We start from the raw sequence: 14,688 nt of genomic DNA, 5'->3' as shown, positions 1-14,688 counted from the left end.
ACTTAAAATACTGTATTTTTAAATCAGTGCTCAGATGAAACAACAGCAAGACAGAGTTGAATAGCATTTTCTGTTGAACGTACCTCCACTTTCTCTGTTAGCAGCTCTTTGCAGAGTGTCTAAGTGCTGGGACAGTTCAGGAAGCTTCATTCGTAAAAGATCTCGGAAAACAGCCATATCCACAGATAGAGCACGGAGATTATTGACAAAGTAGCTATCAGGAAGCACCTTATCAATTAGGTAAATCATGATCTGTGGGCAAAATGAAGGACTATCATGTAGGACTTACAGAGCAGTTATTTTCTAGGAATAATGGAAAAATAAAATTTCTCTGTTCACTAAAGAATGAATTGGAGCCAGTGGCAACACATGCTTGTGGCACTTCCACTTATATGAGCATCCTCAGGTATCCTAGGTATCCACAAGCATTCAAGATACAAAGCCCTCTTGAAACTGTGCAGAATTTGAACCATGAAAAATATGAACCATGAAATTACTGAAATCAATGTCAAAGTAAGCTATGCCCAAGCTGGCAGCATTACCACACCAAAAGCAATTTTTGACCCTTCAGATGTTGGAACTGTTTATAAGATTCTTCACTGCTGGAGAGTCTCATTATCCCTTCTCTGGTAAATGCCACAGCTAGAAGATTGATTTTGCAAATCCCCTATTTTCCCTCTCCAAAATGCAAGGTACTGTTCTTTAAAAATAAATTCTCCATATATTTTACTGTGATTTGTTACCATATGCTGCACTCCATCTTGTCACTTTAAAAGGTGCTAAATTAAGCAGCATGAGACATTTTAAGCAGACATCTGTTTCAAGTGAGGTAGCGCAACTACATGGATGGTAAGGGATTAAATGGATACTGTCAAACTTTTGAGAATGAACAAATGCAACAAAACAGACAGAAGCTGATGTTTATCATCAGCCTAACAGAAGACACTGACCTTTCACTTCAGGATCTTTTACAATCTCTACGGCCACTGTACTACTCACATCCAGAGAGCCTGCAGTCGTCCCATCTGCATCTCATCTACATTTCTCTCATATGAGCATTCTTACCATGTTTCATAAAGACCGTGATTCTCAAGCAAAGCATTGCACCTTCACAAACAAGAGACAATCCTTCCAATCACTCTCTTTTCATAAGATGCTCACAGAAACAGCTTCTCAGACACAGGACTACCAAGTGCACCACCTGACATAGTCTTACTGCTTTCTTTTCTTTCCCAGCTGCTTGTGACCACATACTGCCACTTGTCCTTGCAAGATTTCTCCAGCAACAGCAGTCTTATGTTCCATGTTTTAAAGCATGTGGAACAGTAGTCAACACAAGCAAGTCAACAGCTTCTACATGACAGCCTTGTATTTTGTCAGATGCATTATCTAACCTTTACTGAGTACTGGGTTAACTCACAGTCTTGTAAAAATATGCTTAATCTTGTTCAGATATATTTCAACCAATGGAAGAATAATTTAATATAGCAACATTAACTTGTAACTATTTCAACCAATGGAAGAATAATTTAATATAGCAACATTAACTTATAACTTTGCTAGTTGTGTTTTCATTAATTCCTTATGACATAAGCTATAAACCCCCACATTAAAGACATGTTAAAGACTTTTGCTCCCTTCCCACTGAGTAGTATTACTACATTGATCTCTGATATACGAGAGCACAGAGAAGAACAGAAATCTTTTTCAACACTCAAGTTCACAAACATGTCGATTGCTTTGAGAACACCTTCTTTCTTAAAAAGTACTTCATGTATTTACCAGTTTGCAATAGATACTTTCTTCATAACACATCCCTACATATTACTTTTATTATTTGATTCTGTAGCATTTCCACACAATAACACGCAAGAAAATTTTTTTTTGAGTTTCAGTATCTATGAGACTTTTATAGTTTCTACTTATGAGAGCTGGGATTTTCTTGCTTAGCATAATTTCTGTAGGCTAACTTTGATGCAACTCCAGGGATTTAACTGAATGCTTACCTTATCTAGTTAACACTCAAGTGTCACTGGCTGGGCATTCACTGAAGCTACCATGTGCTGTTAAAGCCCCTTGGCACCACTAATACCTGCTGTTTCCTAGCCCCTGGGAGATGATTCCCAAACATAGAGCTTTTGTTTATAATGTCCTCCCCAGAAATGGGACCTGACTGGCAAGACCTAAGAATGCCCTTGCTTCCTTAATTCCCAGTTTCTAAAATAACCCAAACACAGCTACCCCATAGCTACAATCCCAAGGGCACCTTTACTGGCCTCTGTAGCTGTTCACTTACTGCCTGCTTTAGGTGGACTACAACAAAACCATCACATGCTAATACCAAATTCTTATTTCCTCCCACCCATCCTGCTCCTTTCCTTGCCCTTCCCCTCTTGCCTCTGTCTTCTGGGAAAATTCCAACCCTGCAAAGCCCACACACTAAGCTTGGAAAAGAAATCACTTTATTTTCCATTCTTACTTTTGCCAGGTAAGAACCAGTTTTGGTGCAAACAGCCTTCAGTGCTTTACCTCCCTGGGGCAGTCTAGTTCCATTCATTGTCTCATCCACAAAAGGAGCCTGACACAACTCACAATAACAGACAACACAAAGATGCACACAGTTCTTATCATCAGCTTGGTCTTCATAGACCTTGGACAATCCTATTTCCTATGCAACCACATGTGTTTGGGGAGCTTCTGGACAGTATAAGATCACAATAAAATGTGATAAATTACAGCTAAAATATTGAGGAAATCTTAAGCAAGAATTACTGAAAGGAAATTTTACTTTCTGATACAAAGTTAGTATATTATGGTATTTTCTTCCTATTACAGGTAGTTGTATAGAATGAAGGATTAAATACCAGCTAGCTAGACTCTACTGCCACAAGCTTTATATTTTAGAAGTTCTGAGTGAATTTAAATATTTACCATATTTAAATCATTGTCTAAGGCAAAATAAACAGCTCAGTATTTTAAGAGTCACAGTCTTCTATTAATTTCACCCCAACTCACACACAAGAGCAAATTTATTTTAGGAAATTGCACGTGAACTTGCCAAACCTTAAACCAGGTCTTGTAGTAAACTGTATTTCTATTTTCTGACATATTATAAATTTCATGAAGCGTTATTTTATTTACAATAAAAACCATCTAAGAAAACAAAACAATGTAAGACTAACATAGTCCAGACATTAGTTTCAAAGGGACTTACTTTCATTTTGAGTATTTAGTGTTTCCCTAGGATTTGCTTTGAAATGTAGCAAATTTATCAACTGCCTCACACGGAGCTCCACATAAGATGGTGATAATGAAATTTTAATATTTCAGCTACCTGCAGTGTTTGCATGCAGATTTGGAATTATGGGATAACATATCCTTTAGTAAGTAACAGTGGTCCCATTTAATTTTTTTCCAAAAAAAAATTAATAGTGATAACATTAAAACTATTCATTTTAGGTCAGACAGGATAACAAAATAAAAAGTTCACCAACATAAATCAGCTAACTCTTTTGTGTTGTGCTCTTTTAGTCTGTCTCCAAAATTCACACAGTGGTTTATTCTAAAGTTCACGAAGTAAAAGCAATCTTCGACACTGAAAAAAAAGTTTACTCACTTTCAGGGCATCCCCTTCATTGCCCTCCATTACTTCCAGAATAAGTGCAGCTAGTATGTTAAATCCTTGACAATAGCCAACTGATTTATTCCACCTGGCATAAGCCAGCAAAACACGTTTTAATACCACTCGATCTTGCTCTGCCTCCTGGCCACAGTAAGAACTGCAGCCAGTTCGGTGAAGGTCCTTTAAAGAAAAAAGAAATAAAAATAAAAGTGACAAGACAAGCAGAGAAAAGATGTGTATTTTCCATCCCTCGTCAGTTCTCTTGCCTGTCCCAGTTTTCCTTCAACCTCCACACTCCCAGTACATACTCCCAAAGTTGATGATAACGTTTCTTTTTTAGTCTGTTAAACCTTTACTTTACCCAAAAGAAATAGTTTCAGCAAGCTCTTAAGTAAACACGTCCCCTAAAAAATGTTTATAAAGCATTACCACAGAAGATGTTAACAGATCTCTGGGTTTCAAACATGCAAGGTACTACAGCTGCTTAATTGAACAAAAAAGAGCACCTGTTTTAATCAAAGTATAAAAGAACTAGTAGATAACTGACTTTTCCAAACATACAAGCCAGAAACTGTGTCCTTGAAATTTAAAATATTTATGAGTGAAAGGCAAAATGTACAAAATGGCTGACTGCTTTATATATTAAACATTAATCAGCTGAGAAACACAAATAGGCAAATGTGTTTCACTCCTGTAAAACAACTGAAAAATGCCCATTTGCTCTATTTTAAAATATGCTTTTACTCCCAGAAAATATTTGTGTTCATTTACAGAGAAGGAAAAAACGCACTTATATTCCTTTGTCTTCATCAACACCAGCACTTTTTCAAAATCAAAATAAAGTAAAAATGAAGGGAATAAACCCCAAAAATAGTATCTTTTTCCCAGCTAACACTAACCAGACTAGTGCAAAAGGAACAAAGCAGCAAAAAAAACCAAACTTTGGTGGGCCAAAGGTAATTAAGATACATTTTTTGCCAAAGCAGTTGAGATGAAAATAAATCCAAATTCAAATATCAACTTTTAATTCAAAAATTAGAAAAGAAATAATAAATTAGCTGGCTACCTTTACTATCTGGATGCCCATAGAGTCATCATCAGGATTACTTCTTTCATTGAATGTGAAACGCATGGTTTTGTCCCAGTCAATGGCTATGCTGTGTAAGTAATGATCAGCCAGGGTCAACCAAACCTAGAAATACATATGGCAAAATTAATTATTTCTCTGATAAAATATAAAGTTTTGATATATATTTTAGATGAACCTTATCAGCTTCACCCATACATGATCTGCTGTTAGACCTGAAATTCACAGAAGAGAATTTTAGCCACAACAATTTTTGCACAATTAAAATAATATCTTACTCCCTAAAACAGAAAGGAAGGAAATGGTCAGCATTAAGCATCCAGATCTGTGTACTTCTTACAAAGATGCAAGTCAGCTGTCAGTGAATTTACAGGGGCCCTCCAAAATCTAGCAGTGCTGGTGCTTCCCTTTATCAGAAGTCTCTTCTGATGACTTTGCAGAGCAAACGCCATCTAGTATTTGCCATCTGAAAGCATGACTTGGATCAAAACAACTTACAAGTGGGCTTCCTAAACTGTTGGTGCTACAGGGAGTTCTGAAACAAACATTTTTACTAATTTTAAAGCTTAATAATTGCCAGAACGTGTTTATGCATGTGTATCCAACACAAAGGCTGGACCTTTAATAAAGATTCGAGAACTTCCTGAACCGTGAAAGGCACAAGGTAGATCATAAAATGACAACAAGTAACAAAAAAGGACCTTTTTTTTTCAGGAAACTGAAAGAAATCATGAAAGCAAACTGGTCAAATCTTATATCAGCCATTAATTTACTCAAGTGAGAAAAGCAATTTAGACATTTCCCACAGATTTAAACACTGCGATAGCTGCATGATGAAGGAATTTATGGACAGCTCCCAGAATCTCATGTTTTCTGCATTTAAATGTCCCTTCCCATATATTTATGAAGCCACCCATGTGGAGGAATGCCACTGTTCTGCCTCCCAACAGCCTCAGCATTGCTGACATCCCTACTGATATTGTTTGACTGGATCCTTTATCTCTGCCATCCCCATAAACCAAAAGTCACGTGCCACAACAATAATGCAGATGTCAACCTGCTCCTTTTGTTGACAGCAAAGGAGGAAATCAGCATGCTGCCACCACAAAATACTTCCTCTATTTTGGTATCTACCTTAAAATCATTGTGAAACCAGGGGATGGCAGTAAAAAGACAACATCTCTTTTCTTACACTACTTCTTTGGTTAGCATTATGCGGTCACATGTGAGCAAACACAGAGATGGGCAGAGTGAAAAGGAAAGACAGATATGAGCTGGATAATGTGGCAGAGCATATGCAAGTCTGCTGACTACACAGAACTTGAAGGAGAGGCTGACAAGCCCAAGGACTCCTTGACAGGATGGAAAAATGGTCTGACAAGAACCTCATGAAGGTTAAGCTAGGAGAAGAGCAAAATCCTGCCTCTGAGGAGAAACAGTCCCAAGCACCAGAACATTCTGGGGACACCCAGTTGCAAAGTATCTCTGCTATGCAGGAAGGCTGAGAGAGCCGGGGCCATCTAGAATGGAGAAAAGGCAGCTTTGGGGGAATCCTACCAGCGTGCATAAACACCTGAAAGGAGGGTGCAAGGAGGATGAAGCCAGGCTTTTCTCATCCATGCCCAGTGACTGGACCGGAGATAATAGGCACAAACAGAAATACAGGAGGTTCTCCTCAAACATCAAGAAACACATTTTCACTGTGAGGGCAACTGAGCACTGACACATTTCTCAGAGAGGTTGTGGAATCTCTGTCCTTGGAAATATTCAGAAGTTACCAGGACATAGTCCTTGGCAACCAGCTGTAGGTGGCCCTGCTTGGGCAGAGGGGTTGGACCAGATGACCTCCAGAGGTCCCATCCAAACAAGCCCTTCTGAAATTCTGTGACCTCTGCCACTCATGTACCGCAGAAAAGTGTCTGAGACACTTTCTGGAGTGTGGGAAAAGAACATTTCAGGAAAGAGAAATGGCTGCTAGATGGGTACAATGATTCTTGAAGTTGTAGATTAAAAATAAATACATCGTGGTGTGAGGAAAACAATGCCTTGAAGTCTTCTCTTCCTTCTCCCCTGATTTGTAAAGAGGTACAGTTCAGTTTGGAAAGACAGTAAAAACAGGAAAAAGAAATTAAGCTGATACATCAGAAATATGGGGAACTATATTATATATATAATTTATAATTTATATAATATTTATAATTTATCATTGTAATTATATATATAATTTTAAATAACATATAATAATATATTATTATATATATTATATGTGAAACTGTATTTTATAAATCTTAAAAAATATTATTTTTATTAAAACTGTGTTTTTAAAGCTGAAATTGTGTGACTTGGTTTTAAAAAAAAATTAATAGATATGCCTCTTTTTATACTAGGGGACTTCAAACTTTGAAGAATGCAGTAAAGTAAGTCTGGCAAAATCCCAATGAACCCTATTCTACAACACTAACTCAGTCCAATTTCCTGTTAATGCTGCACTCTTGCCATTCTACATCACTCCTGACTCTGAATTTCCCTAATTTCGGTAATCTGCCTTTTCCCCAACAACTGTTTCTATAAGCATTCTTTTCAGTATTAAGCATCTATCAACTTCACCTTCGTAAGTGTGACAGCCTACACTGCAGATATGTTCTCCTTTCATTTATCTTCAGCTGTGGGGGTAATTTCACTTGTGCAATTTCTTGAGACTGACAGTATGAGGTAATAACATCTGCACCAGAATAAATTACCTAAGCCTCAAGCAGAAAAAACCCAACTATTGAAAACACCATCTTTACCTGTCTCCTCAGCCTTTCCATCTGCCCTGTGAGGCTGTCACTGAATAATGTAAACAAGGAAAAATCCCCAGTACAACTTAAAGGGTCCAAATATTTGTTATAAAACCCACTAACAGATAGTATTGATGTAATTCACCTCTCCTGAGAAACCTACAGGCAACAAGGCCCACAAGGCATAGAGGTCTACCTACCTTTCTCCTCCATTCCTTTGGGATGCCTGTTGGCAGTCTGGCCACCGCTTTGAGTGCATCATGCCACTAAAAGCAAAAGCATCCAAAAATGTAAAATATCCATCATTAGTTTAATGCTACAGTATAGCAACATTGACTACCTTGTAGACATGCACATTCATTTCATTTTACTGCACACATGTCAGAGTTAACCTGCTTAATCTGCTCACAGGGAAGATACAGATTAATTACTTGACGATTTGACTAAAGTATAATATTCTAGGACACAAGGATTTAGGAAATAGCTGAATAAGCAATGAAAGCCTATTCCATTTTCTAAATACGAATGCAACAGCTTTTGATGAAATTGCAAATTATATGCTGATATTACAATGACAAATGCACTTCTGAACTAGGGCAAGCACCTTGACTGCAGAGAACACAGAATCCTTGACTACAGAAAACCCAGAGAATCCTTCACAAACTCAAGACAAAAAATATATCAAATTACCTGCTGAAAACCATTTTGACCTAAAGATGGCTCAAGAGTGAATTTCAATTTTGTATCAACCCCTAGAAAGGAAAAAAAAAGTCATTATTTCATTTAGCTCAGAAAACAAAAAGAACCCAAAAAATCCCAAACACAAAAAACCCACAGTTGAAACTAGAATACAAAATTTTATCTTCCTGTTTTAACAACTACATTTCAACCTGTTTCAGTGAATTTTGTCTATATAGTAGATTCAAGGAACAGGTTAAGAAGTACACAGACAAAATATTTTTTAAATGCAGTAACGTGCTCTTTAATGATGTCATTTGGCACAACACATTTCACTAATATTCATATAGTTCACTGTTCTACAAACTGTCATATGCATCCACAGAAAAATACATGTGCACAGTTTCTTTTCATCTATGCCAGCTTCTTGACATTAAGTCAGTCAAAACTAATTTATAAATTTGGTGTGCTAAAATTATTTTACTGTTCAGAATATATTTTTTTCAAATTCCTCAGACCATAATGCACATTTAGTCAGTACTGTGATTTAAGCTTAGATTTTACTTTGGCCATATGAGTAAACTATTTTACTTGTAGTGAAGCAGGCCTAGTAATTGTTCATATAATATCATATAAAACACCAGAATCTCAAGTGGATCCCAACATGGCACTGGAGTATTCCAGAACATGATCAACAGTAGAATGTTTAATTTGTTTTCCATCCCACAGTTTGAATGTACAATTCCCTGGTCCTTCAAATGCCGCTGTCCAGAACTCAGGTGCTGAACACAGCATCAGATCACATCCACTCCCTCCCATCGGCCGGCACAAAGAATGAAGCCCTCATTTATTTTCCCTCCATAATTTAATACAGTGCTATTGTTCCACATTTACAATTATGTTACACAGAGCTTCTCATCTTTCCAGAATATGAAGCCAAACATTTTTAATATAGAAATATATACATACATACGCACATATCTATACAATCTATACACACACAGAGAAAACCCAAACAGATTATAATCCTGCAAGGTTTTAAGTATGCAATATCCATGCTAATCAACTCACCAGTAATACCCAGTTCTTTGGGGATTTAAACCTACAAGTGTGACAGAAAACCGAACTGTAGTGGCATTTGCTATTTATGGAATATAAAATGCCTTTGAGTATTTGCATACTGAAGCGGTGGTAAGTAATTTTAAAGCCTTACTACCTGATAATTATATACCTGAAGACAAAACCTTTTTCTCCATGGCTTTTTTTTGGCTTTTTTTTTTCTTTGTTAGGGGTGAGTGAATAGAAACAAAGAAAAAATCACACAAACTCCAGCTCTGTTGAGAATTTTAGTTTTTTAGAATTGCATCACTGAGACCTGGGGATTAGTGCTTTCATTTTCCTGCTTCAGATCTGAAAGACATGCTTGTCAGACCTAGAAAAATAAAGATTTCAAACCACAATCAATACATTTTGAAAAAACATTGAAGGATTAATAGCTATTCCTGGGAGTAACTGTTTATTAGTATTCCTTCCCATGGCGCAATGGCACTCGGCAGGGACTCCTAATAGATAAATATTTTCATAATAATTCAAATCAATGTAACAATGGCAGTAACCTGAGATTAAATTGTGTCACATTTGCTGAAATTGGAAAACGTGAACATCATTCTCAAGCAAAAAAAGTAAGTACTGTAAGACACCCTAATACATACAAAAATACATCATGACCGAGAACTCCTTTTGTTAAAGTAACAGATGCTGACACATTACCAAACACTACTTTGTAGCAAAGAACCAATAGCCTTCCAAAATAAGCATGTATTCTTTTCCAGCCCAGCATCCAAATACAAATTATTTCACAGTTTTCTAAGACTTAAAAGATCCCAGTAACAACTTTTCTGTTTTAGAATCTTCCTAAGAAGGACATAAGCAGATACTTCCATGTCTTCAAAAGATCAAGTACATAAAGATAAAATCTCAGAACAAGGAAAGATCTATCTATAGTTACATGAACATCATGACCAGAGAGCTCACACTACAGTCAAGGTACATGTCTCTCCTGAGACTGAAATGAGACCCTTCTAATGAGACCTTTGACTAAATGAGACTGAAATGAGATCATCCATCTACTAAAGTTAATTAAATCACAGCAAACAATTAAAACAGGTGTGAAAATTACTGTAAATGAGAATTACATCACATGGTAACACCAGACTACAGAGAACACTCTCTTCAGCATGTTGAGGAACTGCTTGGTCAGGCCATGCATGACAACCTCTTGTAAAAGCCACGGAATGTGTCCCTTTATTTGTTCTCCATTAGAAGTACTTTCCAAATCAAATTACATGACAGTTTTGTGAGAGGGGAAGAACCATGGGGAATGAACCCCGGAGGATATATGAATTGTTCTTCATTGCCATCCATTTTAAAGAATTTCTATCTCCTAAAACCAAAAAATTACAGCATTGCTTAATAAAAAATACAGCAAGTAAGCATGCTAAAAAAAGCTGCAACCATACAGAGAGAGTAAGGAAGGTAACCAGAAAATTGGGAGCAGCATCTCATTGCCCATTACTTATTTCTGACACAAGAACCATCTTGCTCCATGCAGTTTCTGCACTCTGCTCAAGGAATTTGTCCCTGAGTTTTAGAACTTCAAGGAACCTAATGCCTATCCCTAACTCAACCTCTCTTGGTTTCCTAATCCTTCCTTTCTCCATCATTACCCCTTTTTTTATTATAGTTGTCTTCTCTCCATAAACTAAGTTAGATTTCCCAATAGTTTCTGCCCCCCTCAGTACCCCACATCCATACAACCCTACCGCATGTCTGCACCTATTTTTACTGGATTTTCCCATTTCTAACAATCCTCCATCTTTAGGTCACATTGCTTTCCATTACATAAACGCATGCTTTTTGCAGAAAAAGACCCCTTCAGGCCTTAAGAGGACTTTTCTTCCCAGCTCCTCAGCAGGGACAGCCTGGCACAGATGCACCACTCACAGAGCAATAGCTTCTACTTTAAGCATTGTCAGTACAACTCAGCCCTTTCAAATCAAATCAGCCAGGCTACAGTGTCATTTGACATATTAAAGATCACTTCCAGTTCATACACTTTCAACTAATTCTTCATATCTGAGAAGCATACTAACTCATAACAGCAGGAGTATGCTGGGAACACTCTGGAATTATTAGCTCCGTGAATACAAGGACACACAAAGGTACATGCTTGACAACAAATTTCTGAAAGTCAGGGGAATGCCAAAATAAACTCTGTTCAATGTCCTTCCAAGCCTGTCACCAGAAACCACTGCAGAGAAGTTATATAAAAAATCAAAGAATTTAAAAATAGGAAAATATACCCCCCCCCCCAAACTACAGTCCTGTAAGCTTTCCTGTGTAAAATACACAATAACTCTTGACAAGTAAAGGCTGTAAGAGGAAAGATTATATCCCTAGGATTCCCAAACCCTAGCAGTCTTCCACTGCATAACCAAAATGCAGCCTAGAACCACAAAAGAGACACAAGATGGGATAAAAATACTGTCAGTCAAGTACCTGGGTGACAAAATCAAATTCCCAGTCCACCCTCAACAAACAAAAGGATAGGGCAAAATCTGGGATTTTTTCAGAAATATCAAACCAGAAGAAAGTGTAGGAAGATGATGTGTTTTGATGCACGTTTGTGAGCTATAAAGACATAGCTTTAAACTTGGGAAGCAGCACTATAGGTTCTCAGCTGTACTTCACAGCTGTTGAAACCTCTCCCACAGAATGCAAATAAATATTTTATCAAAAATAAACAAGGAAAAAGGCCTAAAGCAGATTTGTGCGCAGTGGGAGCCCATAGTTGAGGAAAGAGCAGCGTCAATGTAAACAGTCACCTTATACTGCTTGCTGTTCCAGGACTATTCTTAGCCTTGCAATTTATCTCTAAAAGTAACATTCTGAGTAACTCTGTATGAAACCACTTCTATCAGGGGCCAGAGCTCACTGGGGTGTATCAAAGCACATCTAAAATCTCAGTCCAGAAAAACTTCACAATACAACTTCACAGTACAGACAGCTAGTATAAACACTAAGTAAATCTGAAGAATGTTTCATTCAGGATATTTTAAAAGGATTCACTAGCTGTCCCATCTCCACCACACATGAAAACATGTATCCTGAACAGAGTTATTGTCTTTACCTACATATGAAAAATATGGAAACCCCAAAACAGTGGGATTTTTAGGACTGTGGCATTTACAGTTACAGCCCAATCACATCCCCTGGTCTTTGTGTGAGTGTAAATACATGAATGTCATTATCCAGATAACGTCATTACCCGGGATAATAGCAGACTACTGTTGGAGCAGGGGTCTTTGAGAATTACAAGTCAGGAAATCTCCTTGAAAACAGCAAGTCCATAAATCTACCAAAATGTGTCCAAGACCTTATTAATAACAGCTTCTGAAACTCATCTCAAACACAGTGAACATTGTGGCTTGATGCACACACAGCTAATACAATGGGAAACTGATCTTTATTTCCGTGTATTGCTCTATGTTTCAGTGGATCTCTGGCTTGCATGCTTTGTAAATGCCTAAAATTAGGCAACAGATCAGCAACGTTTTAGCTACAAGTGACAGTTCTAACATGGTAAATTGACTTTAAATTTCTTGATATTTCATTTTTTAAAAAATCCAAAATTTTGATGGCAGGTGACTAGAATCTAGCATTCAGTCATAATCACCCATCCGTGCTTCTGTTGAGAGCCCCTTCACTGCAGTAAACACACATCGTTTGCTGACCACCCAGTTCTTAAAAGATTTTGATACTGAAGCAGAATCTAGAAAACATAGCTGCAGAGCTGATGCTTTCCCGTTGGAACAGGAATGGTTGCAAATTTAGACAACACCCAACAACAGACAAAGGCTGGGCGGGAGGAGGGGTCTCCGGCAGGTCAAGATGTAGCAGGTTTATCAGGAAAAGTCTGGGGAGGCTGCGAGGAGACTTCAGCCAGGGACTGGCAGAAAGCTGAGTCGCCGAGCCCGGGGGAGAGGAGACGGAGGGAGAAAGGCACTAGGGACAGAAGACGCAAAAGCGCTGCGAGGCGGCGACGCTGAGCGGGAGGAGCAAGGAAAGGACTAGGAGACCTGGAGAGCGGAGCCGGGATCCGCGGGCCGGGTGGGACACGGGCAGGAGGAATCCCCCGGGGCAGGGCCAGCGCGCTGCCTCCCCGCGGGGCCCCGGCCGCCCCCGGCCTCCCGCCGGGGCAGCCTCGCACCCGCCGCGGTGCCTCGGCCGCTGCCCGGCCCGGGGCCGCCTCGCAGGCCCCGCTCCAGGCCGGCCCGGCCCGGGCGGAGCCCCGCGCTCCGGCCGCGCTCCGGACGCGCCGCCGGCCCCAGGCCGCGGCATCCCCCGCCGGCCGGGCCGCGCCGGGGCTGCCGCAGGGCGGCCGGTGAGGCGCGTCTGCCTCGGGCCGGGCCGCCCCGGGCGCTGTCCCTCGCCCCGCCGCGCCTACCCGCGGCCCTCATCGCCCGCCGGCCGTCTCCTCCTCTCCGAGCCGCCCCGAGGCTCCGGCCGCTCCCTCCGCCCCGCTAAGCCGCTTGCGGGGCGGCAGCCGCCGCCTCGCCCGGCCGGCGCACGTACCTGGCTCCAAGGTGCACAGCAGGCGCGGCGCGGTCCGGGAGATGCAGCTGCGCTTCTTGAGCACATTGCTGAGGATGGTGCCCACGCCGCCGCCCGAGCTCTGCCGCTTCAGGCATCGCCCGCCGCGCCGCAGCGAGCCCGTGAGCCGGTCCTGCCGCATGGTGCCCGGGGCTCGCCCTAGGGCGGCGGGGTGGGGGGCATGGCGTGCGGGGACCTGCACTGCAGACAGCGAAGTCCGAGTGCCGGAGAGAAGAGGGAGGACAAGGAGAGGAGAAAGACAAAAAGGGGGAAAAAAAACAAACCCACTGTTCCCGCCCACAATCCTAGCATCACTGCCTGAAAAGACCAGCAGCCTCTCCTCCTCCTCCTCCAGCACCACCTGGAATGCAGCGGGCGAGGGGAGCAGCAGCTCTGGTTAGGAATAAAGGGAGCCCTGGCGGCAATCAGTGGTGGGGCTCAGCAGTGCCAAAGGGCTTCAGGACAGCAGCACAACCCCCAGGCTGCACGGAGAGCACCCGACACGGGCAATGCAGACACGGCGCGCTTGACGCCGTTAACAGGCGGCGATACTGACATTTCTTCCGAGAATGAAACGAGCTAAATATCCACCAAATAGTCTTCTCACATGGTACTCGGGCCTACAGCTGGACATATATAGATAATCCTGCTGCCTTTTTCAAAAAGCTGTCCTGAGAAGGAGTCTGACCAGCACTATCAGACCATGGAGCAGGGGAAGAGTTTAACATCATATCAGTGCTAGGGCCGGCTGGGCTCCTGCTCAGCAATAGTCCCAGCAGCAGCATAAGCAAGCATTGTGCAGTTTCTGTTTTTCCCTCACTGGCAAAGAGACCCTGAACATCCTCAGCTGAAATAACAGCCTTTTCTAT

General features: G+C 40.7%; 1 protein-coding gene across 6 annotated transcripts in view; it reads right to left on the bottom strand.

The window, feature by feature from the left end:
• Positions 1–14,688, bottom strand: part of TBC1D30 (TBC1 domain family member 30) — a 62,061-nt gene that overhangs the window by 17,410 nt on the left and 29,963 nt on the right. For 4 of the 6 annotated variants that reach the window (XM_030258979.4, XM_030258964.4, XM_072922720.1 and 1 more), the window contains exons 3-7: positions 8,180–8,241; positions 7,690–7,755; positions 4,689–4,814; positions 3,617–3,802; positions 84–252 (exon numbers count right to left, since the gene is read on the bottom strand). In XM_030258979.4, the coding sequence (XP_030114839.4) occupies positions 84–252; positions 3,617–3,802; positions 4,689–4,814; positions 7,690–7,755; positions 8,180–8,241 (609 nt within the window). Of the gene's footprint in view, positions 1–83; positions 253–3,616; positions 3,803–4,688; positions 4,815–7,689; positions 7,756–8,179; positions 8,242–13,801; positions 14,182–14,688 lie in introns of those variants that run through there. The other 2 variants (XM_030258976.4, XM_030258971.4) reach the window with 2 other exon arrangements.

The sequence above is a fragment of the Taeniopygia guttata genome, chromosome 1A (genome assembly GCF_048771995.1).
Source record: "Taeniopygia guttata chromosome 1A, bTaeGut7.mat, whole genome shotgun sequence".
Taxonomy (NCBI): Eukaryota; Metazoa; Chordata; class Aves; order Passeriformes; family Estrildidae; genus Taeniopygia; species Taeniopygia guttata.
This window is presented reverse-complemented; position numbering and strand designations above follow the sequence as displayed.